Below are 27735 nucleotides of genomic sequence, written 5' to 3'. Positions count from 1 at the left end.
CAAAGTCCCATTGTGTTCAATGGGTTTTCTGCTCTGTTGTTCACACTGCAGAATTTCCAAGCAGAATTATCAGCTGTAGATCTGCTAGAGGAATCCTATAGAAGTCAATGGGGGGGCTTAAATTCTGCTTGAATTCTGCCTGAAAACTTTCTGCTTCAATTCCTCGAGAATTGCTCAGTGTGCATATACCATTATCTGATTGTTACCCTTTAACAGGACTAAACATTACTAACACCACTAGGCCGACCTCTCACCCACATTCCAGAAAAAAAAGTCTAGAATCAAAGTTCACAATTCATCTCACAAGAAACATGCTGAAACCCTTTGTATTCTGATATGATAAGAAATCTCTGGCTCACTCTGACGGATCCTTTAAGAACAGTTCAGTTCGGATTTCCTAATAGGAAGAGGTAAGGAAAAGGAATGTCGTTTTGGTTGTTTTAGTTGCTTTTTGAATTAGTTTTAGTTTTCTGCATTTATTCTTTAAAAACTTTCTGTATATCGCAGACCTAGGAAGCTGCAGGGAAACAAGATGTTAATGTTCTTGTATTTGTACAATGGTGCTGTAATATATAGAGCTGCATGGGTAACTAATCCAGCTAGTAGGTAGGCCCAAAGGAGTTTACTGTTAAAGGTGTCTTTCGGAATTAAAGGGGTTATCCAGTGCTACAAAAACATGGCCACTTTCTTCCAGAGATAGCCCCACTCTTGTGTCCAGCTTGGGCAGGGTTTTGCTGCTCAGTTCCATTGAAGTGAATTGAGCTTAAATGCAAACCGCACCTGAACTGGAGACAAGAGTCGTGTTGTCTCTGAAAAAAAGTGCCCATGTTTTTGTAGCACTAGATAACCCCTTTAAGGACGCTTACCTCCTTTCTTCCCTGTATGTAGTATGACCACTTGGCTCTATTCACTTTAACCCCTTAACGACATTGGGCGTAAACTTACGCCCTCGCACCCTGGTACTTAGCGCATCAGGGCGTAAATTTACGCCCAATGTTTCCCCGATCGCTGCGCGTTCGCACACAGCGATCGGGGAAGATGGCCTGCTATAAATCATAGCAGGCCATCTTAGCTTCTCGGCACGGGGGGTGGTTAACACCCCCCGTGCTTACGATCGCCGCTATTGGCTGATCAATTCAGATCAGCCAATAGCGGTACCGGCCGGCCGTTCACGGCGATCGGGCCGGTGGCACGGCGATCAGAGTCCCCCAAAGTAGTAAATACCTGCTACCTAGCTGAGGGGTCCAGAACAGGTATTTGTACATTACTCACCTGTCCCGGGGTCCTGATCGGCGTCTTCCGATTTCACGGCGTCCTCTGTGTTCTCATTCGGTCTTCGGCTCTTTCCGTCGGTCCCCATCAGCTTTTTTCGGCTATTTTCGGCTCCAGCCTCGTCTTTTTCCGGATTTTGCGCTCTGCTACCCGTGTCATAGACTCCATTCTATGCACAGGCGGATTCCATCGTCCATCCAAAGAATGAATACGTTGGATGGAGAGCGGAATCCACCCGTGCATAGAATGGAGTCTATGACACGTGTGGAGACGTGCGCCTGCATCACTCCACCGGTGGGTGCCAACTGCGGAATGCACGAAGGTTATCTGTCGCGATTCCGCAGTGTGCACGTACCCTTAGAGTGTATGTAGGAAGGGACACCCGAATCCAGCCCCCAGATGCCCCCTCCCCCCCCCCCCCATCCTCGGAACAAGTGGGAAGATCGTCCGGGAACTGATCTTCCCACTGCTGGATAAAGGTTACCACCTGTACGGGGATAACTTTTATACCAGCACCCCTCGCTGCTGTGTAGCTTGCGGCACGATCCGAACATATCAGAAGTAGTAATAGAGCCCTAATATTTAGCAGCCATTTAGCAGCGCTTCTGGATGTGAGGGACCCCGTATCGCACCAGGGCAACATATTCCAGGTGACGTCCCCCACACTGGAAAACAGGAGACCCCAGAAGAAGTGCAGAGTGTGGCGTAACAGGGGGATCAGGAAGGACACCATTTTCCCGTGTGACACCTGTCCTGATCCCCCCGGCCTCTGCATACTGGATCGCTCCAAGGCGTACCACACGTTATTGGGGTTCTATATTATCTAAATTCTGTCCCTTATTCCTATTTCAGGGGTCACGTTGATTCAGGGATTATTCTGATCGCCATTATGGAGTCGGGAAGGAATTTTTCCCAGTGATGAGGCTACTGTCGTCTGCCTTAAGAGGGTTTTTTGCCTTCCTCTGGGTCAACACAGATTGAGTTTGATGGACACCTGTCATTTCCAACCTTATAAACCAATAATTGGCCTAAAACCCCCAAATAAATTAGAATTGTCCCTTTTCCCCAGCTAAGTAGGTATGGCCGCTATTCCCATTAGAGGATGCCATGATGCAATTACAAAGTCTCTGTGCGGCCAGGACAGTAGAAACCCCCCACAAGTGACCCCATTCTGGAAACTACACCTGATAAGGAATTTAACAAGGGGGACAGCGGGGATATGGCCCCCTGGTGACGGACACATTTGGGACGTGAAAATGAAACAAAATGGTATTTTTTATTTTCTCGGCACATTTTCTACGTAAGTGCCCGTCACCAGTGGGGTTCATATCCTCACTGTACCCCTTGTTAGATTCCTTATGGGGTGTAGTTTCCAGAATGGGGTCACTTGTGGGGGGTTTCTACTGTCCTGGCAGCACAGGAGCTTTGTAAATGCGACATGGCCTCCATCCTCCATTCCAGCCTCTAAATGGCACTCTGTCCCTTTGGTGGCTTGCCCTGTGCCCATATGGCACATTATGCCCACATGTGGGGTATTTTCGTACTCAGGGGAAACTACCCTACACGTTTTGTGTTATTTTCTTTTTTAACCCCTTGTGGAAATGGAAAAAATCAAGGCTAGCGCAACATTTAGTGTAATTTTTGTAAAATTTTTACTCTAAATCATTAATCTTTTCATGATTTTTTCAAGATAAAAAAAACACTAAATGTGTAGCGCAATTTCCCCTGAGTACGGAAATACCCCACATGTGGACATAAAGCGCCATGCGGGTGCAGGGTAAGCCTCCGAAGGGAAGGAGCGCCATTTGGTTTTTGAAGGCTGGATTTGGATGGAATGGATTTCGAGGGGCCATGTTGCATTCAAAAGGCCCCTGTGTTGCCAAGACAGTTGAAACCCCCCACAAGTGTCCCCATTATGGAAACTACACCCCTCAGAGAATGTAACAAGGGGTGTAGTGAGCATATGGACCCCACTGGTGACGGGCACAAATGTGGAACAATGTGGCGGGAAAATGAAATATTACATTTTTTTACACTATAATGTTGGTTTAGCCTTAAATTTATCATTTTCACAAGGGGTTAAAAAAGAGAAAAAAAAAAACAAAATGTGTAGAGCAATTTCCCCCGAGTCCGTAAATACCCCACATGTGGACATAAAGCGCCATGTGGGCGCAGGGCAAGCCTCCGAAGGGAAGGAGCGCCATTTGGATTTTGGAGGTTGGATTTGGCTAGAATGGATGATGAACGCCATGTCGCATTTACAGAGCCCTTGTGCTGCCAAAACACTGGAAACCCCCCACAAGTGACCCCATTCTGGAAACTGCACCCCTCTGGGAATCTAACAAGGGGTGCAGTGAGGATATGGACCCCTTGATGACGGGCACATTTGTGCCATGAAAGTGAAAAAATGAAAATTTTCCCTTTCACGTCACATTGTTCCACATTTGTGCCCGTCACCAATGGGGTCCATATGCTCAATGCACCCCTTGTTAGATTCCTTGAGGGGTGTAGTTTCCAGAATGGGGTCACTTGTGGGGGGTTTCCAGTGTTTTGGCAGCACGAGGGCTCTGTAAAGCGACATGGCCCTTGAAATCCTTTCCAGTGAAATTCAGCTTCCAAAAGCCAATTGGCACTCCTTGCCTTTGGAGGCTCGTGCTGCGCCCGCTTGGCACTTTATCGCCACATGTGGGGTATTTCCGTAATCGAGAGAAACTGCGCTACACATTTTGTGTCTTTTTTTTCCTCTTATTCCTTTAAGAAAATGAAAAATTGAAGGCTAGAACAAAGTTTTAGTGTAAAAAATAAATTTTCTTTTTTCACGCCATATTGTTCGGAAAATCTGTGAAGCACCTGTGGGGTCCAAATGCTCACCGCACCCCTTGTTACATTCCTTGAGGGGTGTAGTTTTCTAAATAGTATCCCTTTAGGGGTGTTTTTTAGGTTTTGGCACCCCAGAGCCTCTGCCAACCTGAAGTGGTACAGTCAAAAATGACCAAATATAACGGAGGCGTTGAAATTCACTAGGCGCTCCTTTGTATCTGAGGCTTGTGGTTGCGTCAAATAGCGCAATAGGGTCACATATGGGGTATTTCTATAAACTGCAGAAACGGTGCAATAATTATTGGGGTGCATTTCTCTGGTAATAGGTTTATAATTATGAAAAATATTGGATTACAATAAAATCTCTGCACAGAAAATGAAAATTTTCAAATTTCTTACACACTTAGCTTTTATTTCTGTGACTCCCCTAAAGGGTTAAAACACTTTCTGGATATGCTTTTGCAGAGTGTGGGGGGTGCAGTTTCCGAAATGGGGTGCTTTGTGGGGCTTTCTAACATACAGGCCCCTCAAATAGACTTTGAACCTGAACAGGTCCCTAAAAATATCTGATTTTGAAATTTTACTGAAAATTTGGAAAATTGCTGCTAATGTTTTAAGCTTCCTATTGTCTAAAAAAATGAAATATAGTTTAATAAATGCCGCCAACATAAAGTAGACATGTTGCTAATGCTATTTAATATATAATTTATGTGGCATAACCATTTTCTGTATAAGCAGAAAGGTTTCAAAGTTTGAAAAATGCATTTTTTCACAATTTTTCACGTTATTTTGGTGTTTTTCATAAAGATTCGTTATGAGTATCGACTCCAATTTACCAGAAATGTAAAGTACAATATGTCACGAGAAAACAATCTCAGAATCAGCCGAATAGGTAAAAGCATCCCGAAGTTATTAATGAATAAAGTGACACTGGTCATATTCATAAAATTTGTCTCTGTCATTTAGGCCATTTCAGGCTCTGTCCTTAAGGGGTTAAAGTGTACCTATCACTTGGACATATAATGGGGCTCTATGGAGCGCAACTAATAAGTCCAACTAATCACGTGACACAGAGCCAGGAGAGGACTGCACTTAGCCTGGTCTTCTCCCGACTCTATCTCCCGATCGGTACTGGTCAGAATAGTCAAACCTGGACCAATAAAAACTTTTGACATATCTCTATGACATGTCAAAAGTTTTCTGAAACAACAGTTTTATGTTCCATTGAAGTGTAAAACCGGCATTGTACAGGGGTCTGTGGTGCCCTTGGGTTACAGCACCTCTCTGCCTTGAATTTCTGCTTGTAACAGTCTGTCTAAGAGTCTAAGAGGAAATGCCAGCCCAGCCAATCAATGTTTGCAGCTGTGGCCCATACAATGGTGGGCATAACGACCGACTGTTTTCTCATGACCTACTTGAACATTCATGTTTCCTGTTGGGAAGCAGTAAACCACAGTAAGACAGCTCTGGCCTTGGCTTATCCCTCTAAGAGCAAAAGAATTGGGTAGCAAAAATCCAGCACATGCAATGGTAGGGAGCTGGGAAAACTCCACATACCTTATACTGTCTTCTTGGCCAACTGGTGGCAGTGCGTTCAGTTGACCTTAGTATATGGTGTATAGGCACTACAGATGAGCGAACCTGGAGCATGCTTGAGCCCATCCGAACCCGAACGTTCGGCATTTGATTAGCGGTGTCTGCTGAACTTGCATAAAGCCCTAAGGCTATGTGGAAATCATGGATATAGTCATTGGCTTTCCTTTATTTATTTATTTGTACTTTTACCCAGTCATGAACTTAAAAAAAAAAAAAACATCCCACCAGACAATTCCTTTAATGCATTCACATAACAACATTGCTGCAGATTGCTCCATATCTGTATATTAGAGAAATTTTACCAGCAGCTCTGTTACACATTACCTTTTATTATTCTTGTTTCTGCAAGTGAAGGAGATTTCCCACTGGAACAACTGACCACATAACAGAGTAGTGCACCGAATGCATGCTATGTATCAAAAAATAAAAAAGGTTATACTTCTATTGTTTTTCTGATAATTATATCATTCATTTCTGATTTAGTTCATGGTGTAGGTTTGCATCTAACAGCATCAAAAATCATATATATATATATATATATATATATATATATATATATATATATATAGTGGTGCCTTGGATTATGAGCATAATTCGTTCTGGGACAGCGCTTGTAATCCAAATCCACTCCAAAGCAAATTTGCCCATAAGAAATCACTGATATGCAGACAATTGGTTCCACACCCCAAAATAATGATTTTATATTTTGAATAACATGTAAAACAAATAAAACAAGCATTTATAAACAGCTGAATATGTCATATTATAAGTTACTGTACAGTATAGCAATCAGCATGTGGTGTATAATGTATAGTAACTGTATAACCCTGATAACACAGCAGCTGGATATGTGATATATAAGTTACTGTACAGTATAGCAATCAGCATGTGGTGTATAATGTATAGTAACTGTATAACCCTGATAACACAGCAGCTGGATATGTGATATATAAGTTACTGTACAGTATAGCAGCATGTGGTGTATAATGTATAGTAACTGTATAACCCTGATAACACAGCAGCTGGATATGTGATATATAAGTTACTGTACAGTATAGCAGCATGTAGTATATAATGTATAGTAACTGTATAACCCTGATAACACAGCAGCTGGATATGTCATATTATAAGTTACTGTACAGTATAGCAATCAGCATGTGGTGTATAATGTATAGTAACTGTATAACCCTGATAACACAGCAGCTGGATATGTGATATATAAGTTACTGTACAGTATAGCAATCAGCATGTGGTGTATAATGTATAGTAACTGTATAACCCTGATAACACAGCAGCAGCTGTATATGTGATATATAAGTTACTGTACAGTATAGCAGCATATGGTGTATAATGTATAGTAACTGTATAACCCTGATAACACAGCAGCTGGATATGTGATATATAAGTTACTGTACAGTATAGCAATCAGCATGTGGTGTATAATGTATAGTAACTGTATAACCCTGATAACACAGCAGCAGCTGTATATGTGATATATAAGTTACTGTACAGTATAGCAGCATATGGTGTATAATGTATAGTAACTGTATAACCCTGATAACACAGCAGCTGGATATGTGATATATAAGTTACTGTACAGTATAGCAGCATGTGGTGTATAATGTATAGTAACTGTATAACCCTGATAACACAGCAGCTGGATATGTGATATATAAGTTACTGTACAGTATAGCAATCAGCATGTGGTGTTAAATGTATAGTAACTGTATAACCCTGATAACACAACAGCAGCTGTATATGTGATATATAAGTTACTGTACAGTATAGCAGCATGTGGTGTATAATGTATAGTAACTGTATAACCCTGATAACACAGCAGCTGTATATGTGATATATAAGTTACTGTACAGTATAGCAGCATGTGGAGTATAATGTATAGTAACTGTATAACCCTGAAAACACAGCAGCTGGATATGTGATATATAGGTTACTGTACAGTATAGCAGCATGTGGTATATAATGTATAGTAACTGTATAACCCTGATAACACAGCAGCTGGATATGTGATATGTTACTGTACAGTATAGCAATCAGCATGTGGAGTATAATGTATAGTAACTGCATAACCCTGATAACACAGCAGCTGGATATGTGATATATAAGTTACTGTACAGTGTAGCAGCATGTGGTGTATAATGTATAATAACTATATAACCCTGATAACACAGCAGCAGCTGGATATGTGATATATAAGTTACTGTACAGTATAGCAGCATGTGGTGTATAATGTATAGTAACTGCATAACCCTGATAACACAGCAGCAGTTTGTAGATACAGGATGAAGCTGCAGATCCCCATAATGCAGTAGTGTAGAACAACAGGCTAGAATAGAGAAGCAGGGCTGCTGTCAGAGGTCTGTGTGGTCACATGACAGCAATGAGGAAGGGGTGTGTGCTCAGCATGGACCAATCAGGACTGACAGAGACAGCCATGAGAATGAAGAAATGATCAGGACATATGTAGGCACATACATGCAGCACTCTTTATCCGGGGACAGAGGGGTTACACCTATGTGGAGGTTACCTCCACAGTCCTGTCCCCTGATGCAAGCCTCAGCCTGAAGTGGATCTGCTCTGATTTGGAAGGTGAGGGAGACTTCCTGGGTCAGAGTACAGTGCTGTAGACCCAGCTATACAGAACATGCCCCTCCTCCACTCCCCCTCCCACCCAGTACAGGGAGCTCTTACACCAAAGCAATGCTCCTAAACCAAGTCACAATTTTGAAAAACTGTGAGCTCTTAAACCAAGTTACTCTAAAACCAAGGTACCGCTGTATGGGGGAGGAAGGGGGTGCAGGGAGTGGAGCAGCACTGACAGGATGGCATGCAAATCAAACAAAGCCCTTTATATAAGTATCCCTTTAACTGTCAAACTTTCTTTTCAGTAACTACAGTATGTCGCAGAGAGTGGCTATTATCGGTGCGGGGTGCAGCGGACTCACAGCCATCAAATGTTGCTTAGAAGAGGGTCTGGAGCCCACATGTTTTGAGCAGAGCGATGGGATCGGAGGACTCTGGAAGTTCACAGTAAGGACGATTAGATTATTTTTTTAATCTTTTTTTTTAAGACATCATAGTAAAAATGCTTCCCTAGAACATTTCTAACATCTTGCAAAGTTACCCACTGATTTATGGGTCCAACCATTAGGCCGGGGAGTCCTTCCTGCAAACAATCCTGTATGTTTCTGTGTTTATACATTTTTTCACACAATGGCATCAGAGTTTGTGTCATCACAGTACAGGAGATTACACACCTGGTATCAGCATCTGTGTCAGCACAGGAGAGGAGATCACACAGGTGACATCACGGTCTGTGTCAGTACAGGAGTGGAGATCACAAAGGTCCCATCAGGGTGTTTGTCAGCACAGGAGAGGAGTTCACACAGGTGGCATCAGCTACCCTGTCAGCACAGGAGAGGAGATCACACAGGTGGTATCAGCATCTGTGTCAGCACAGGAGAGCAGATCACATGGGTGACAGTAGTGCCTGTGTCAGCAAAGGAGAGGGGATCACACAAGTGATATCAGCATCTGTGTCAGGACAAGAGAGGAGATCACACAAGTGATATCAGCATCTGTGTCAGCACAGGAGAGGAGATCACACTGGTGACATCAGCAACCCTGTCAGCACAGGAGAGGAGATCACACAGGTGGTATCAGCATCTGTATCAGCACAGGAGAGCAGATCACATGGGTGACAGTAGTGCCTGTGTCAGCACAGGAGAGGGGATCACACAAGTGATATCAGCATCTTTGTTAGCACAGGAGAGGAGATCACACAGGTGACATCACGGTCTGTGTCAGTACAGGAGTGGAGATCACAAAGGTACCATCAGGGTGTTTGTCAGCACAGGAGAGGAGTTCACACAGGTGGCATCAGCAACCCTGTCAGCACAGGAGAGGAGATTATACAGGTAGCACCAGCATTTGTGTCATCACAGGAGAGGAGATCACATGGGTGACATTAGCACCTGTATCAGCACAGGAGAGGAGATCACACGGGTGACAGTAGTGTCTGTGTCAGCACAGGGAGGCAGAACACACAGGTGGTATCTGCATCAGCACAGGAAAAGAGATCACACAGGTGACATAAGGGTCTTTGTCAGCACAGGAGAGGAGATCACACAGGTGGCCTCAGCATCTGTGTCAGCACAGTAGAGAGGATCACAAAGAGTATGTATTAAGAAGGAAAAGCAGTCAAACCATGTCAGTTCAGGTTACCTCACACCCAGCATCTATTACTGGCAAGAACAAATATATAGAAGCCAAGTCTGAAACTAAGAATTGATTTTAAATTCTATATCGGAAGAACTGAATATGTAGCCTTTAAGCTCTATAATATGTAGATGATCAGGTTTTCACTTGTCTACATATGTTTCTATAGGAAACCATTGAAGAAGATCGAGCTAGCATTTATAAATCAGTGTTCACAAATACTTCCAAAGAGATGATGTGCTACAGTGATTTCCCAATGCCGGAAGACTTCCCTGTATTTCCGCACCATTCCAAGGTCTTGGAATACCTTCACCTGTATGCAGAACACTTCAACCTCCGGCAATACATTCAGTTTCAGGTAACTCAGTCATTGTCATGTGCTAAGAACAATATTGTGAAGGTTGTAGTGTTTAAAAGTTTCAAGACTTTCATTCGTCTTCCCATGTAGACATCAGTATTCATGATTCATACAAACCCAATGTAGCCTGGTTCTACAATCACACTTACTTCTGGAGTGGAGTATGGCTGCAGACTCAGACTACATAAGGTTTGTAGTCTGTTACCATGGAAACACATAGCTCTGCATAGACAGTTTATACACAAAATGGTGGGTAAAATTTCTCCAGATTTTATTTTATATTCCCTGAATATAGGAAAGGTTCAAAAGTTAAAATATCAAATGTGAACATCATTTTAAAGACCATAAGCAATGATGTATTATAATTATTTACCCCAAAACACTGCAGCTTCTCACAGTAATCATAAATGTAATGCTGACCAGGAACAGGGTCATCAATGGTGGTCCCAGTGGTTTCTCCCCACCTTGCCACTATTGATTGATAGATCCTTCCTTAAAGTGTCATTGTAATTTTTTTTGTTGTTGTTGTTTTTTTTTTTTTTTTGCAGAAACATTTTTTAATTGGGTTTATTAGGCAAATATGCCATTATCTGTATTCGAAAAGACTTCCCCCCCCTCTCCCCTTCACTGCTTCACTGCTCATTATAAGGAAATCTTGGCTTGTTTACATCAGTCGAGCCCTGTCTAATCTATGGAAAAGGGAGGGGGAGGAGAGAGATTAGTCACCAGCAGAGAGCAGAGAACAAAGGATTACACAGTAGGAGCTGTGTGAAAACCAGTATTCAAAGGTCATAGAGGTCAGTGCTGACTTCAGAGGAGATAGCCCGATGATGTAGCTGTAAATTAACTCTTTGTTGTCCTGTTTTGGTGTTTTATTTAGCTCTCTCCATAGGAGATCAATGAAGACAGGGGGGAGAGCTTCAAACTTCTTTTTCATGATAAAAATGCATTTTTCGGCTAATAAAACCCAATTACAAAGTTTCTTAAAATCACCTGTACTATTGATTTCAGTGACACTTTAAATGCAAGTAGGGAGAGGTCTATCAGGGCTGGAAGGGTAAGGAGACCACCCCTATGACCCCTATTGGTGTTATAACTATGATTCCTGTGAACTTAAATTCAGTTATTCCCTATCTACAGGGATACGTATGAGATCACAAGGGATATGACTAGGGATGATCCGAACCTGCCGAGGTTCGGTTTGTACGGACCCGGACTCTCGGCAATGACTCCCGCTGTCTTAAACCTCTGTGGAGAGGGTGGATAAAGCAGGAGGACTGCCTGGAAAACTGGGATACAATCTATGGCTGTGGCTGTATCCCGGTTATCCAGGCAGTCCTCCCGCTGTATCCACCCTCTCAACAGAGGTTTAAGACAGCGTGAATCATTGCAGAGAGTCCGGGTTCGTAAAAACCCGAACCTCGGCAGGTTCGGACCATCCCTAGATATGACCTAGGTCATTCTCCAGAATCGGTTCCAGACCTTTTTTTTTTTTCTTTAATGGTCGGTCGGCATGCAGACCACTGTTCCACTCACTTTCTATGGAGCTGCAGAAAACAAGTGTCGTACTTGGTTAATTTCAGCACCTCCAGGCCTATATATTGCTCCTTTCAATATGTTGGGGCCCTATTCTGGAACCTAAACATATCCCTTATCCTGTGTATTGATAAGTTAAAGGGGTTTTGCGAGGAGAAGATGGATGATTGTGACTTAGCGCTTCCACGTCTTGGAAAAGAGGGGGGGGGGGGAGAAAAAGTTTCAGCTAACTAAAGAGGTTGAACAGAAGATGGCTGAAGCCTTCTGCTCCCTAGACAACCTTTTTATTTAGGTCAGAGTATCCCTTTAAATAGATATTAATATTGTGAAATGTATCTATTGGGATGGAATATCTGGCTAGTCCTGTGTTTTGAGACTCTTTGATGAGATTCCACGGGCTCTTCTTATGCATACTCATGTTTCCCAGGGGGCAATGCAACTAGGATTTCACTGCATTGAGTGCTTTAACCGGCAGCCAGCGGTGTTATGTTTAGCTGGTCTCCCTGAGATCAACGATCTGTTTCTCTTATGGCTCTACTGGGCATTGCTCCCACCTAGCCAGAATCCTGTTCCACACTGATGAGGGGCCACACCCTGAAACAGCTGTCTGTGGATGGATACCTGGCCTTGGTTTTTCCCTTGTCATTACATTGACTTATAGGACCACTTAATATGGTGGTTTTGGTGGTTTCCCTACAGGAGCCACCCCTTGGCTGGGACCTTCCCGGAGGGATATCTGGCTTGTCTGGTGTTTTAAGACTCTTAAATGAGACTCCATGGGTTCTTCTTTTGCATATTCATGTTTGCCAGGGGGCAATGCACCTAGGATTTCACTGCATTCAGCACTATAACCCGCAGCCGGCAGTGTTATCTTTGGCGGATCTTCCTGAGATCAGCAATCTGTTTCTCTTAGGACTATAGCGATCACATAGCTGTTATCGGAGGAAGTGGCCCACACCAAACATTTTACCCAGTGTATTGGCTATTCTCTATACTGTGGTGACAATTCCTGATACGTTATAGAAGCCTCTACCAGATGCAATAATCGTTTCTTTTTCCGTCATCTAGACTAAAGTTTGCAGTGTAAAACAACATGATGATTTTGCAACTACAGGAAAGTGGAATATTGTAGTAGAAAAAGGCAGACGGAAGAAGACTGATGTTTTTGATGCTGTTATTGTTTGCAATGGACATTATACTAACCCATACTTGCCACTAGACTGTTTTTCAGGTAAGTGCTAGGAGGTGCGGTGAACCAAAAAATAAAAACTAAGAAGTAGTTAATGGCCTTCAAAAATTTATTGTCTATTCAGAATATAAATGTGTGATTTTTTTTTTTTTTTTTTTTGGGGGGGGAGTCAAGGGAACACTCCTGGTAACACCCACGGATAAACTGTTGGGCAAAGTATTAGCATTAGTTTCTATTAGTGACCTACAGTATCTTAAGGATGGAAATAGCTAGATTAGAGAGTATCTTCATTGATGATTATAATGGCGTCTCCTGACACAAGTCTCAAGCGTTGTTGTAATAAAAAAAAAAAATTGGTTTGGGTGCGGAGACCCTACAGATCATTAAATATATAGTCTGGAGAAACGTGTGGCTCTGCATTACACTCCCTGGCTTGTCACTCTTTTCAACCCTATTCGCCATCTCCTGCAACAACTTAAGTAGAGGGGGACCGACAGAGTGAAGCAGGGCCGGCTCCAGGTTTTTGTGGGCCCTTGGTCGAGAGAGCCTCAGCGGGCCCCTTTGTATAGCACACCTCGGGACACACCTACCAAATAAAGTTTGACAAAATACAGAAAAAAACGTAATCCAGTAACTCACAGGTGACGTCTTCTTTGATCTGAGGCGATCGCTCTCAGTTTCCTCTCCATCTGGCCCAGACCTCCATGATGATTTCTTCCAGCTACAATTCATCTCTTCAGGACCTGTCAGACAAACATCTTAGGCTCCGCACATTTCCAGCCACTTCCTTCCCTTTTTCCCACCCATAGGCTCCTATACAGTAGTAACTCCACTGTTTGGTGTCATGTGCAGTAAAGTAAGGAGGTTTGAAGGTCCCGTGCTGTGCCCCCCATATAGTAATAATGTCGCCATGCTGTGCCCTCCATATAGTTCTAATGCCCTCTGCCCCATAGTAATGCCCTCTGCTCTGCCCCATAGTAATGTCCCCTGCCCCTATAGTAATGTCCCATGCCCCCATAGTAATGTCCCTGCTCTCCCTCAGCACAAGAAAATAAAAAAATAAAATCATACTCACTAATCCGGGCGGGGGATGGGTCCTCTTCTCCCTTGTGTGCACCTTGTGGATCCACCAGCAGGCGTGATGACGTGATCGCTCTGCGCCTGTTGGTGAGAGCGCATCCATGCTGGAATGGACTAGAATGGAGGTGCTAGAAGGAGGTCGTCCCCCTGGAGTCTGTATTCTGGCTTCTTCACCATAGAGCAGGCTAGAATGGAGTTACAATAAGAGACATTACATGAGGTATACCGGGGGGGACTACAACTCCCAGCGTGTCCAGCCTGTTATGGGAGATCAGAGGAGATTACAGGAGGAGATATAATAGAACTACAACTCCCAGCATGTCCAGCCTGTTATTATGGGAGATCAGAGGACATTACAGGAGGAGATTTAAGAGGAGTACTACAACTCCCAGAATGTCCAGCCTGTTATTATGGGAGATCAGAGGACATTACAGGAGGAGATTTAAGAGGAGTACTACAACTCCCAGCATGGACAACCTGTTATGGGAGATCAGAGGACATCACAGGAGGAGATTTAAGAGGAGGACTACAACTCCCAGCATGGACAGCCTGTTATGGGAGATCAGAGGACATTACAAAAGTAGATATAAGAGGAGGAATAAAACTCACAGCATACAGAGGGAAGGTATAAGTGAGCCCCGCCCCCTCATGTCACATGACAATGATCACAGGTCCTTCATCCACCTGCATCCTCTCCCGTTCTCAGCCCCCCCCCTTATGACATCACCACAGGTCCTTCCCCAGTGCAGCAAACACGGAAGGTCCTTCCCCAGCTCCTCCAGCCCTCCCCCGGACCGCTCCCCCGGGTGTCCGGGCGTCGGTGATGTGGGGGGGCGTCTGGCTCACTGCTCGGGCAAATGTCGGGGGCCCCTTGGGCGGCCATGGGCCCCGGCACTTGCCCGAGTATGCCAGGTGCTGACGCCAGCCCTGGAGTGAAGCATACAGGTGGGCACTTCTCCCAATTGGTGGGTCTCAGAACCAAAATCCCAACTTATCAAAGCATCTGACATGTTTGTGGGACAGTAATGCCTTAAAGGGATTGTCCAGCGAAAATCTTTTTCTTTCAAATCAACTGGTGCCAGAAAGTTATATAGATTTGTACTTCTATTAAAAAATCTCAATTCCTCCTGTTTTTATTAGCTTCTAAATGTACTGCAGGAAGTGTTGTTTAATTTACATTCAGACACAGTGCTCTCTGCTGACATCTCTGGCCGAGACAGGAACTGTCCAGAGCAGGAGAGGTTTTATATGGGGATTTATAGTAAAACCGAGTTCTAGAGAGCACTGTGTCTGAAAATAAAACAACATTTCCTGCATGACATTTAGTAGCTAATAAGTATGGGAAGACTTGAGATTTTTAAATAGAAGTAAATTACAAATCTACATAACTTTCTGGCACCAGTTGATTTGAAAGAAAAAATTTTTCGCTGGACAACCCCTTTAACCCTTTAGCGTCCCATGACATATCTGATACGTCATGGTGACGCGGGGGGAGTTCAGAGAGGGGTCCCGCCGAGAGCCCGCTCTGAACGGCGCCGCTCCCGGCTATGATTTGCAGCCGGGGAGCGCCTCTATTAGCCGACACGGGTCCCATTGCCGCGCCAGCTAATTAAGCATCTAAATGCAGCTGTCAAACCTGACAGCTGCATTTAGATGCTTAGCTCCGTGCATCCCTGGTGTCTAGTGGGATCCGTTCTTCTGGCCGAGCCGGGACTCAGCATCGCACTGGCGCTGATCCCGGCTCGGCAACAGGGCCGTTTCTAGGGGCGGGTGAGCCGGGCCACCGCACGGGGCGCCCACAGCTAGGGGGCGCCCTGCGGCACCCGACAGAACCCAGCTCGCAGCCCCCGCATTATCAGGACTGGCTGGGGGATCTGGAATCTAAGTTCCAGATCCCCTGGCCAGAGAGACCTCTAGCTGTGCGTACAGCATGCACAGCTAGAGGAAACAGCAGCCGGGGCAGAGACACAGCGGCTTCCTGTGCAGGCGGCCTCTGTATGACAGGTGGCTGCCTGCACTGGAAGCCACAAGAGGACGGACTCACCAAGAAGAGGAGCTGGAGGCTGCAGGGGAGAGGTGAGTATCTGGTGGGGGAATGCTGCACAGAGGGAGCCCCGATATGTCCCGATAATCCCGCCCCCCCCCCCCCCCCGCACGATAAGCCCCGCCCCTCACGCCAAAGTTTACATGTCATCCAGCTCTCCCAGCATCCTGTATGTCAGTGTATAATGGAGGTCATACAGCTTTCCCAGCATCCTGTATGTCAGTGTAATGGAGGTCACACAACTCTCCCAGAATCCTGTATGTCAGTGTGATGGAGGTCATCCAGCTTTCCCAGCATCCTGTATGTCAGTGTAATGGAGGTCACACAGCTCTCCCAGAATCCTGTATGTCAGTGTGATGGAGGTCACACAGCTTTCCCAGTATCCTGTATGTCAGTGTAATGGAGGTCACACAGCTTTCCTAGCATCCTGCATGTGAGTGTAATGGAGGTCACACAGCTTTCCCAGTATCCTGTATGTCAGTGTAATGGATGTCATCCAGCTCTCCCAGCATCCTGTATGTCAGTGTAATGGAGGTCACACAGCTTTCCCAGTATCCTGTATGTCAGTGTATAATTGAAGTCACCAGCTTTCCCAGTCCTGTATGTCAGTGTAATGGAGGTCACCCAGCTCTCCCAGTATCCTGTATGTCAGTGTAATGGAGGTCACCCAGCTTTCCCAGTATCCTGTATGTCAGTGTAATGGAGGTCACACAGCTTTCCTAGTATCCTGCATGTGAGTGTAATGGAGGTCACACAGCTTTCCCAGTATCCTGTATGTCAGTGTAATGGATGTCATCCAGCTCTCCCAGCATCCTGTATGTCAGTGTATAATGGAGGTCACCCAGCTTTGCCAGTATCCTGTATATCACTGGTAGTGGAGGTCACACAGCTTTCCTAGCATCCTGTATGTCAGTGTAATGGAGGTCACACAGCTTTCCCAGTATCCTGTATGTCAGTGAAATGGATGTCACCAGCTTTCCCAGCATCCTGTATGTCAGTGTAATGGAGGTCACCCAGCTCTCCCAGTATCCTGTATGTCATTGTAATGGAGGTCACACAGCTTTCCCAGTATCCTGTATGTCAGTGTATAATGGAGGTCACCCAGCTCTCCCAGCATCCTGTATGTCAGTGTATAATGGAGGTCACCCAGCTCTCCCAGCATCCTGTATGTCAGTGTATAATGGAGGTCACCAGCTTTCCCAGCATCCTGTATGTCAGTGTATAATGGAGGTCACCCAGCTTTCCCAGTATCCTGTATGTCAGTGTATAATGGAGGTCACCCAGCTTTCCCAGTATCCTGTATGTCAATGTAATGGAGGTCACCCAGCTTTCCCAGCACCCTGTATGTCAGTATAATGGAGGTCACCAGCTTTCCCAGCATCCTATATGTCAGTGTATAATGGAGGTCACCAGCTCTCCCAGCATCCTGTATGTCAGTGTATAATGGAGGTCACACAGCTTTCCCAGTATCCTGTATGTCAGTATAATGGAGGTCACCAGCTTTCCCAGCATCCTGTATGTCGGTATAATGGAGTTCACCAGCTCTCCCAGCATACAGTTTGGGACTTTATAAGTGGGAAAAGGGGAAGGAAGTTGCTGGAAATGTGTGGAGCCTGAGATGTCTGTCTGGCAGGTCCTAAAGAGATAAATTGTAGCTGCAAGAAACCGTCATGGAGGACTGGGCCGGATGCAGAGGAAAAGGGAACGTGACCGACAGATCAAAGAAGACGTCACCTGTGAGTCCCTGTATAATAATTTTGTATTCAGTGGAACATTATTTGGCAGGGGTGCAACACTGTTCTATGCCACAATACACACACTGCTTCTTTCTAATAACCCGAATCTTTGAAAAAGCCTTCCTTCCCCAGGGCTGAACTGAGTGAGGGGGGGGGGGGGGGGCACTTTTATCAAGATTCGCCCTGTTGTCAAAATGACCTAGAAACTGCCCTGCTCGGCAATACATTGCACTGGCCTGCAGCAGGCCAAAGCAATGTATCACCGATCTGATAGATCTTTGCTGAGTATATACACAGCATTGATCTCCATGAGAGATCAGTGCTGTGTATATACAAGTCCCCCAGGGGGACTTCCAGTTACAGTAAAAAAAAAAAAGTAAAAAATTTGTTTTTATTAATAAAAAATCCCCTCCCCTAATAAAAGTCCAAATCACCCCCCTTTCCCATTTTTTTAAACTAAATAAATAAATAAACAAATAAATAAACATGTTTGGTATCGCCGCGCGCGTAATCACCCGATTTATTAAAGTATCACATTGCTGATCTCGCACGGTAAATGACGTCAGCGCCAAAAAATTCCAAAGTGCAAAATTGTGCATTTTTGGTCGCATCAAATCCAGAAAAAATTTCATAAAAAGTGATCAAAAAGTCGTATATGCACAATCAAGGTACCGATAGAAATTACATGTCATGGCGCAAAAAATGACATCTCAAACAGCCCCATAGACCAAAGGATAAAAGCGCTATAAGCCTGGGAATGGAGCGAATTTAAGGAACATATATTTGTTAACAATGATCTGAATAAAATAAAAGTTATACATGTTATACATCGTTGTAATCAAAACATTTTGAGGAACATGCATACTAAGTCAGTTTTACCATAGGGTGAACGGCGTAAACACGAAACTCCCTGAAATGAATACAAATTCCTTTCTATTTCTTTTTGACAGCGCAAATAATTTTTTTCCCGGTTTTGCAGCATATTTTATGGGAAAATAAAGTCTGTCATTGAAAAGTAGAATTGGTGTTGCAAAAAATAAGGGCTCATATGGGTCTCTAGGTGAAAAAATGCAAGTGCTATGGCCTTTTAAACATAAAGTGGAAAAAGCAAAAGCGCAAACATGAAAATTGGCTTTGACCTTAAGGGGTTAAAGGAAACCAATCAGCCCAATTGGGTTGATATGGTTCCCTGGAGTGCTGTATAAAGCGCCTTAGCCGCCCATGACCGCCCGTGGCTGCAGGAGAAGCTTTGTAAGAGAGAAAACTCTCCCTTAACTCTCATAGTTATAAGTTAAAAAAGGAAGCCGAATGTAACCACATTGACTCTTTTATGGGAATTTCAGATGTTTTCTTATATTTTCCCCTTCACCCAGGTGTAGAACATTTCAAGGGTCGTTACATCCACAGCCGTTTCTACAAAACATCTGAGGAATATCGAGGGAAAACGGTGGTGGTGGTTGGAACAGGAAATTCAGCCGGAGATATTGCTGTGGAGCTCAGCCATATAGCCAAACAGGTGGCGAGATTTACGCTATTTCATAAGAACTGGGAAAAATCAGGTTACATTATGATTGTTAATAAAAAGGGAAAACTGTGCATGAATTTTTTTTAAAGCAGAATTGTCTTCATCCAATTTGGACAATTCCTCTTTGTACACAGTGAAGTCAGTGCGAATCATAGTGATATAAAATATCATCTAAAAAATAGATATTAGCAAGCACCAAAAATACTTTTTTGCAGAAATCAATAGTACAGGTGATTTTAAGAAACTTTGCACTTGAGTTTATTAGCCGATAAATGCATTTTTATCATGAAAAAGCAGTTTGAAGCTCTCCCCCCTGTCTTCATTGATCTCCTATGGAGAGAGCTAAATAAAACACCAAAACAGGACAACAAAGAGTTAATTTACAGCCACATCACTGGGCTATCTCCTCTGACATTAGCACTAACCTCTCTGACCTCTGAATAGCACTTTCAGCAGCTCTTGGCTATGTAATCCTTTGCTCTCTCTGCTCTCTGCTGTCGACTAATCTCCCTCCTCCCCCCTCCCCTCTCCATAGAACAGACAGGATCCGACTGTAAAACAGTCGAGATTTCCTGATAATGAGCAGTGAATGAGAGAGGGGGGGGGGGAGACCTGGGGAAAGTCTTTTTGAATGCAGATAATGGCATATTTGCCTAATAAACTCAATTACAAAGTTTCTTAAAATCCCCTGGGCTATTGATTTCTGCAAAAAAAATGAAACAACAGTGATACTTTAATGGTGGTTTTACACGGAGCGATAATTCGCCCAATCGCACGATTAACGATTTTGAATGAACGATATTTTTTTTATAATGATCGGTTACATCGTACGGAATATTCGTTTTGCGATCGTTTTGCGATCGCTTAAGCCTATCTCACACATAGGGGAAATCGTTGAAAGAATGTTTACACTGAACAATCTGCGAATTTTTTGCGAACGATCAACAACGATTTGAGAACTTGTTGAAAGATCAAAATGAACGATTTCTCGCTCGTCGCTTGATCATTCGCTGCGTTTACACGTACGATTATCGTTCGAATTCGACCGTTATCGGGCAAATTCGAACGATACATCGTTCCGTGTAAAACCACCATCAGTTGAGTATTTTCCAGTGCTTGAGTGCTTTTACTTGAGTAAAAAGCCCTATGGAAACCATTGGGAGACTCAAGTATTTAACCAGGTGCCCCCACCTGGTACCCGGTTAATCTGAAAGCGGTTAGGTTAAAGCGACTCTGTACCCACAATCTGCCCCCAAAACCGCTTGTACCTTCAGATAATTGCTTTTAATCCCATATCTGTCCTGGGGTCCGTTCGTCAGGTGATACAGTCAGTGTCGGACTGGCCCACCAGAGTACCAGAGGATCCTCCGGTGGGCCCCCAGCCTCAGAACCTACAAAAACACTGAGTGACATGTTGTTTCTCACTGGTTCTTCATTGGTGGGCCCCCAGGATCATTTTCTCTGGTGGGCCCTAGACACCCCAGTCCGACACTGGATGCAGTTATTGTTCTAAAAAACTACTTTTAAATTTACAGCCCTGTGTCAGATTAGCGTGGCTTGGCATACCCGGGCCCTAGGCCTGCACCGCCTCTCCGTTCCTCCTCCCCACCGTCTTCATCATTAGGAATGCCCCAGGCAGGATTTTTCCTAATAACCATTTGTCTGAACACTGCACATGTGCTGGATCATTAAGGCCTTTGTGCAGTGTCCAGGCAGGTGATGAATAGGAGAAATCCTGCCAGGGGCATTCCTAATGGTGAAGAGGGCGGGAAGGAGGGACAGTGAGGCGTTGCAGACCTAGGGTACGTGTACCCTAGACCTTGTCAATTTACTTCAGGGCTGCAAATTTTAAAAGATGTTTTTTTGGGAAATTAACTGCAACTTCAGGACAGATCTTGGATTGAAAGCAGCTATCTGACGGTACAAATGGTTTGGGGGTGGGGGTGGGTTTGCAGATTGCGGGTAAAGAGTCGCTTTAACCCCCTGGGGGCCAGACTGTGCGCTTTGAGTGTGCAGGGTGATAGTGGCGCCAAATACATTATTGTCTGATTGTGTCTCCGTATTAATGGAAATCAACCTTCTGGATTAGCAGAGAATCTCGTCACAGGTATATTTACTCAAATTGAGTAAGCAGGGCCGTTTCTGGGGTATCTGCCGCCTAAGGCAAACCTCAGGCGGCCGCCCCTCACTAGCACAACACCCCCCCCCCCCCCCCCCCCCCAGAGCAAGCCTAAAAGAAGTAACCCCATCCCGGAGCAAGTCTAATAGAAATCCCCCACCGCCCCCCCCCCCGGCGCTTCGATCTGACCGCAGCCCCCGACGACACTCACCACAGGCTGGAGGGCAAAGGCAGATGCTGGCTGACGGTGCAGGAGCCCAGCGGTGACAGCGGAGAGTGTTAGCGGCGGGACAGGACGGCTGCGTCAGGAAAGGGAAGCGGCTGCAGGGCTGCTGTCTGCTGCCCCCTGCAAGAGCGCAGAATCTGCCGCCTGAGGCGGAATACTCATTCCGCCTTATGGCAGAAGCGGCCCTGGTCCTAAGGCTGTGGAAATGCATTATGCTCATCAGCCAAGCAGCATGCAGTACTCACTCCAGTATCAAGTACTTCTGAGTAGCCCAATACTCAAGTGAATACTATACTTAATAGAGCGTGCTCGCTCATCTCTAATAAAGAACAGATGCTACTGTACTCTTTCTTTTTAAAATCACCTTTACACCAGCAGATTCAGTGTTTAAAGGGAACCTGTCATCCTGACTGCTGGACCTGAGCCTGCCCAACCCCCTAGTGGAGCCCTGTGTACTGAATCCTTCCAGTCCCGCTCCTGGAGCCGGTAACGGGGTGGAAAAATCGCAGTTGCTGTGTGCGCGTTATATGAAAATCAATAGAGAGGAGTCCGACGTCCATAGAAAATGACTGGAGCAGCCAGAGTGACAGGTCCTCTTTAATGTTCCTACAGCGCCATCACAGGGAGTTTAGCACTGCAATGTTCACTGTCCCTCTGTTTCTTTGCACACACATCTCCTTAATTTTTGTGTAAATGCTTTTTTTATGTGTCCCTAGGTTTACCTAAGCACCAGACACGGATCATGGGTGGTTAGCAGAATATCCCTAGGTGGATTTCCCATAGACATGACAATGTCGAGACGCTATACTATGTGGTTCATGAATTTACTACCAAGAATGCTGGCTGCTAAGATAAATGAGAAAATCATGAGCAGCTGGTTTAACCACTCAAACTTTGGGTTAGAACCTAAATTCAGGTAAATGAAACAAAGAGAGCTTTACGTGTTGTTACTAGAGATGAGCGAACCAGGTTCGGGTTCGAGTCGATCCGAACCCGAACGTTCGGCATTTGATTAGCTGGGGCTGTTGAACTTGGATAAAGCTGTAAGGTTGTCTGGAAAACATGGATACAGCCAATGACTGTATCCATGATTTCCACATAGCCTTAGGGCTTTATCCAAGTTCAGCAGCCACCGCTAATCAAATGCCGAAAGTTCGGGTTCAGATCGACTCGAGCATGCTCCAGGTTCGCTCATCTCTAGTTGTTACCTAAAGTGTCACCACTCCTGACCTGGATAGTGGAAAAACAACCCAAACACCCTGGAGATTGTCCTCTGTTTAACTTGAATTACCCACTTGGATTCAAAAATACTCCCAAACACTATGCAAAATAACATGTATTGGGGTGTCCTGCTTCTTCTGGTTGTGGACAGATAATACCAATCCTAACCTGTCTGTTTGGGCAATTACCTTCAATGCCCATAAAATAACAATTCTGGATCACTTATTCTTATAGACACTAGTGTTTTGTATAAACACATCCAATGACTTTTGCGGTATCCCCAAGATGCCTAGCTAGTGCTATGTGCTAGAGAATAGCCAGGACTGTGTACCTGCCCTCTGTGAGCCTGTCTGCACCTCCAGATTGTCTACACTGTACCTGAAAGGTAAAATCAAGGCTTCCCTCTCATCTGTGACCACTCGTAGAGGTATACGCTGTACCTAAAAGGTAAAATCAAGGTTTCCCTCTCATTGTCAACCACCTATACATGTTTCTTGGGTAGCTTGTCATCCTCTGTAGTCAGGATTTTAAATTTATTATGCTGTTTTTGTCTACAGGTTAAAACATCCAATCGTAAACGATTACCTCCCAAGCCTAATATTACAGGGATCTATCAAGGTGAAGCCCAGCATTAGATCATTCTCCGAAACTTCTGTCGCCTTTGAGGATGGATCTGTGGCTGATGTGGATGAAGTCATTTTTGCCACAGGATATAATTCAACATTTCCTTTTCTTGATGAGGATATTATCAAACTTAATAACAATGACGTGTCCTTATATAAGTATGTGTTTCCAATTTATCTGCAAAAACCAACACTTGCTTTCCTAGGACTTGTTCAGCCCCTTGGACCCATTATCCCAACTGTCGAATTACAAGCTCGGTGGGCAACCAGAGTTTTTAAGGGTAAGGGACTTCCAGTAGACAAGGCTCTAGCATTTGTGGGTTGTTTTATCAGAACTTGTTCTTCTAAAATGTTTATTTCTAATGAAAAAATTATATCTACATCTATATCCTATGTCACTAACCTTACCTTCTTGTCTACGTTTACTGATATCCCTTCCCATCATCCAAATCTTCTCTCCTTTTGTAATAAAATCGCAAGTTCAAATCGGTCAGGGAAGGGACAGGATGAACACGAACAGTGAACCCTGGACTAGACCCTGCCCACTTTCCCTGCCTACTTGCCCTGGACAGCGGGCAACTGAGTGACAGTCCCTAACTTGCAATACATGATACACAAAACACAGACAAGATGAACTTACACATAGGGATAGTCAGGAAGCCTGGGTCAAACCAAACGGGCAGCATGGTACCCAATCAGAACCCAAAGGGTAGTCAGGTAACAAAAGCCAAGGTCAGGGAATCCAGATAACAAAGAGAAGCCAGGTACAATAGTCAGGAAATCCAGATAACAGAGTATAGAAGCATAGGGAACACCAAACACGCTAGTGAAACTAGTCTAATAGCCAGTAAAGGGTTGACAGACTAGCGATGTTATACAGGAGGTCAAGGGTCTGGTCCAGAATGTGATTGGACCTATTAAAGTCTATGGATACCCCATAGTGTACACTGGGATACCTTTTTGCTGATGGAAAAATTATGTAGCTCCTAAACATGATGTGAACGGCGCAAATATGGTAACTTAAAGGGGTAGTTCACAAAAAAAAATATTTCAAAACAACTGGTGCTACAAAGTGCCAGAGATTTTTAATTTACTTCTATTAAAAAATCTCCAGTCTTCCAGTACTCATCAGCTGCTCTATGTCCTGATAAGTACTGAAAGTTGTGAGATTTTTTAATAGAAGTAAAATACAAATCTCTGGCCGTTTGTGGCACCAGTTGATTTGAAAAAAAAAAAGAAAAGAATGGTGAACAACCCCTTTAAGGGCAGACAATGGACCAGATTGTATCTGATTTTGGTCTTTGGCAGTAACCAATCTCAGCTTTCATTATTTAGACGTATCTTTATCTGGTTGATATATCTGGGCCAGTCTTGTATGATTGGTTGGTAGACATCCTTCTATCACTATTCTGTATAATACTTGTAGATACGTGTAATTAGGAAAACAATCTATAGATTTCTCCGCAAACCTAATTCATCTCTGTTATTTTAGGTGCAGCTAAGCTACCATCAGTTAAGAAGATGGAGAACCATTGCCTGAAAAGCAAAGACAAGAAGAATAAATGGTATGGGGAACATGTATACAATTAGTATATAGCATATTAGCATATTTAGATATTTAGCATATAGCATTAGCATATTAGCATATTTAGATACTTAGCATCATCTATATGCCAATCTTGTAAGTTTTCTGTTATGTAACACAGGGCTGTGTGCTGCCACTAATGTTCATGTCGGGAACTGCAGCACTGGATCAGAGCTGGGGGAGCTGGGGCCAGTTCTTGAGCTGTTCTGCAGTTCCCAACACAAACATTGGTGGCAGCAGAGAGGCCTGTGACACCCTTTACTGCTACCACTCAACAAAAAAAGATATATAAATAAAAAAAACTATACATCTAGTTTAAAGGGGTTATCCAGTTAGAAAGACAGCACCGCTCTTGTCTCCAATTCAGGTGTGGTTTGCAATTAAGCTTCATTCACTTTAATGGAACTGAGTTGCTAAATTCCACCTGAGCCAGAGACAAGAGTGGGGCTGTCTCTGAAAGAAAGCAGCCATGTTTTTCTAACTAGATAACCCCTTTAACTAGAGATGACTGAACTGGCCGAAAGTTAAAGCGACTCTGTACCCACAATCTGCTCCCCCCAAACCGGTTGTAACCGTCAGATAGCTGCTTTTAATCCAAGATCTGTCCGGGGGTCCGTTCGGCAGGTGATGCAGTTATTGTCGTAAAAAAAAACAACTTTTAAACTTTCAGCCCTGTGCCAAATTGGCGTGGCCTAGAGTACCCATGCCCAATGATTGCCACACCCCTCCATCCCTCCTCCCCGCCCTCCTTATCATTAGGAATGCCCAGGCAGGATTGCTCCTAATCATCACTTGTCTGAACACTGTACATGTGGTGGATCTTTAAGGCACATGTGCTGTGTTCAGACAAGTGGTGATTAGGAGAAATCCTTCTAGGGTCATTCCTAATGGTGAAGAAGGCGGGGAGGAGGGATGGATAGGCAGAGCGCTTTAAGGTTTATACAAAAACAAATGATTGGCATTTGAATCCCGGTGGCTGGAGAAGGTGGATGCTGCCCAAGGACTGCCTAAAAAACATAAATACACACACGCTCCATTGTGTGCAGCAGGGAATTTGAATGTGGGCGCACAGGGCCCGGCCATGATGATGTTCTCTGACACCGGCCTTTCTGTGGTCTGGCCGGTGTCCTACGCCATGTGAAAATGGTCTTTGGCTGTGGGTTCGGGTTCATACAAACCCAAACTTCCGGCAGGTTCGCTTCTCTCTAATTTTAATGAAGTTATGTTACAGTGTAATCTTACTTTACTATAGCAATGATTAAAAAAAAATTGTAAAAGAAATTGTTACTCCTGAGTGGCCCTAAAATCAAGTACTCCTTTACTGAATCCGCCCCATTGTTATCATTACATTTTGTCTCCCTTTCTGTAGGTTTGGTTTAGGGAGGACTCAAGCTCTGCAAACACATTACGTCGACTACATCAATGATATTTCGGGAGAGATTGGAGTCCACCCAAACATGATCCTCCTTTTCCTCACTGACCCCAGGCTGGCCTGGCAGGTGATATTTGGGCCATGCACCCCTTACCAGCTCCGACTCCGAGGACCCGGGAAATGGTCCGGGGCTAGACGTGCCATTCTTACACAGTGGGACAGAACAATAAAGCCGACTAGGACGCGGGTTTTACCTGAACGTCCAGGATCCTGTGTTAACATTAGGAGAGTGTTGGTTATTGGCTTGCTGCTAGCCGCAATATGGTATTCCAGAGCCAGACTTAATACTGAGCTGAGCGGGCACTGTGCATGGCTTACCAGTGGTGTATCGTGGGCCAAGATATGTTCATTGGTTAAAATAAATCCTGTGTGATATATAAGCTACAGAAAATGTCAGATTTTCTTACGCCAATTTGTTATCAATTCATTGTCCATTGATCTGAAATGACTTGAGTGATATAAAAAATAAATAAGAATAGTAGTATTGGAACTGCTATAATTGTTTTCTGTATTTTTCATGTTTTTATAATCATTTATTAAAGGGTTTCGAAACTGTCTCCTTTTTGTTTATAAAGAATTAATCCCTTTTAAGTTTCTACTAGTGTATTGTTTTCAATATATGCATCTGCATACAGTACTTCAAGGGGTATTCTGACCTAGAGCACCCATCCCCTACTACAGAACTTCTGGAGAGCAGGAAAGGTCCTTCTATGTCTGATCTTCGGTGCTCCACTCCTCCCGTGCTGATACCTGTTTGTTCATTCGGCTTAAATATTTTACTGCTTTATTATGCCACCTGAGCGACACTAGAATTATGTTATCAGGGGTACTAACTCTCATTAAGGAGAGTTTGTCATATAGATGTTTGGAGACTTAGAGACCATTGCTGCTCCATTGAAAATTCTGTAAAAAAAAAAAAAAGAAATGCAAAATAGCACTCACACCTCTTAAGCAAAGAGATGTCCCTTCAAGTCAAGTCTCACTCAATCTAGGAGCCTTAGAACATTGACTGGGCATTTTATGCCAAGCCAAACAATCTCTCCAAAAGGAAAGATTTCTCATCTGCAGACAGCTGTTTCGGGGTTGTTGCCCCTCATTATTTAATGAAATATCCAACTGCCAGATGGTTGTGTAAAT

At 44.1% G+C, this 27735-nt stretch overlaps 1 protein-coding gene across 1 annotated transcript; it reads left to right on the top strand.

The window, feature by feature from the left end:
• The first annotated feature begins 299 nt into the window (after positions 1-299).
• Positions 300-27155, top strand: LOC138790096 (dimethylaniline monooxygenase [N-oxide-forming] 2-like). Its single transcript, XM_069969054.1, has 9 exons — positions 300-410; positions 8595-8736; positions 10094-10282; positions 12887-13049; positions 19241-19383; positions 22454-22653; positions 23516-23862; positions 25074-25146; positions 26536-27155. The coding sequence occupies exons 1-9, from the start codon at positions 337-339 to the stop codon at positions 26969-26971; spliced, it is 1767 nt and encodes a 588-aa protein (XP_069825155.1). The 5' UTR covers positions 300-336; the 3' UTR covers positions 26972-27155.
• Positions 27156-27735: the final 580 nt, after the last annotated feature.

This window comes from Dendropsophus ebraccatus, chromosome 4, assembly GCF_027789765.1.
Source record: "Dendropsophus ebraccatus isolate aDenEbr1 chromosome 4, aDenEbr1.pat, whole genome shotgun sequence".
NCBI lineage: Eukaryota > Metazoa > Chordata > Amphibia > Anura > Hylidae > Dendropsophus > Dendropsophus ebraccatus.
Note: the sequence above shows the minus strand (reverse complement) of the source record. Positions and strands in the feature narration are given on the sequence as shown.

What these genes read in the sequence shown, in the direction of transcription:
- LOC138790096 (XM_069969054.1), top strand. Translation starts at nt 337, where the DNA reads ATGATAAGAAATCTCTGGCTCACTCTGACGGATCCTTTAAGAACAGTT. An exon ending in GGATTTCCTAATAGGAAGAG is followed by an intron (nt 411 to 8,594) that starts GTAAGGAAAAGG and finishes CTTTCTTTTCAG; the next exon opens with TAACTACAGTATGTCGCAGA. An exon ending in TCAGCCATATAGCCAAACAG is followed by an intron (nt 19,384 to 22,453) that starts GTGGCGAGATTT and finishes ATGTGTCCCTAG; the next exon opens with GTTTACCTAAGCACCAGACA.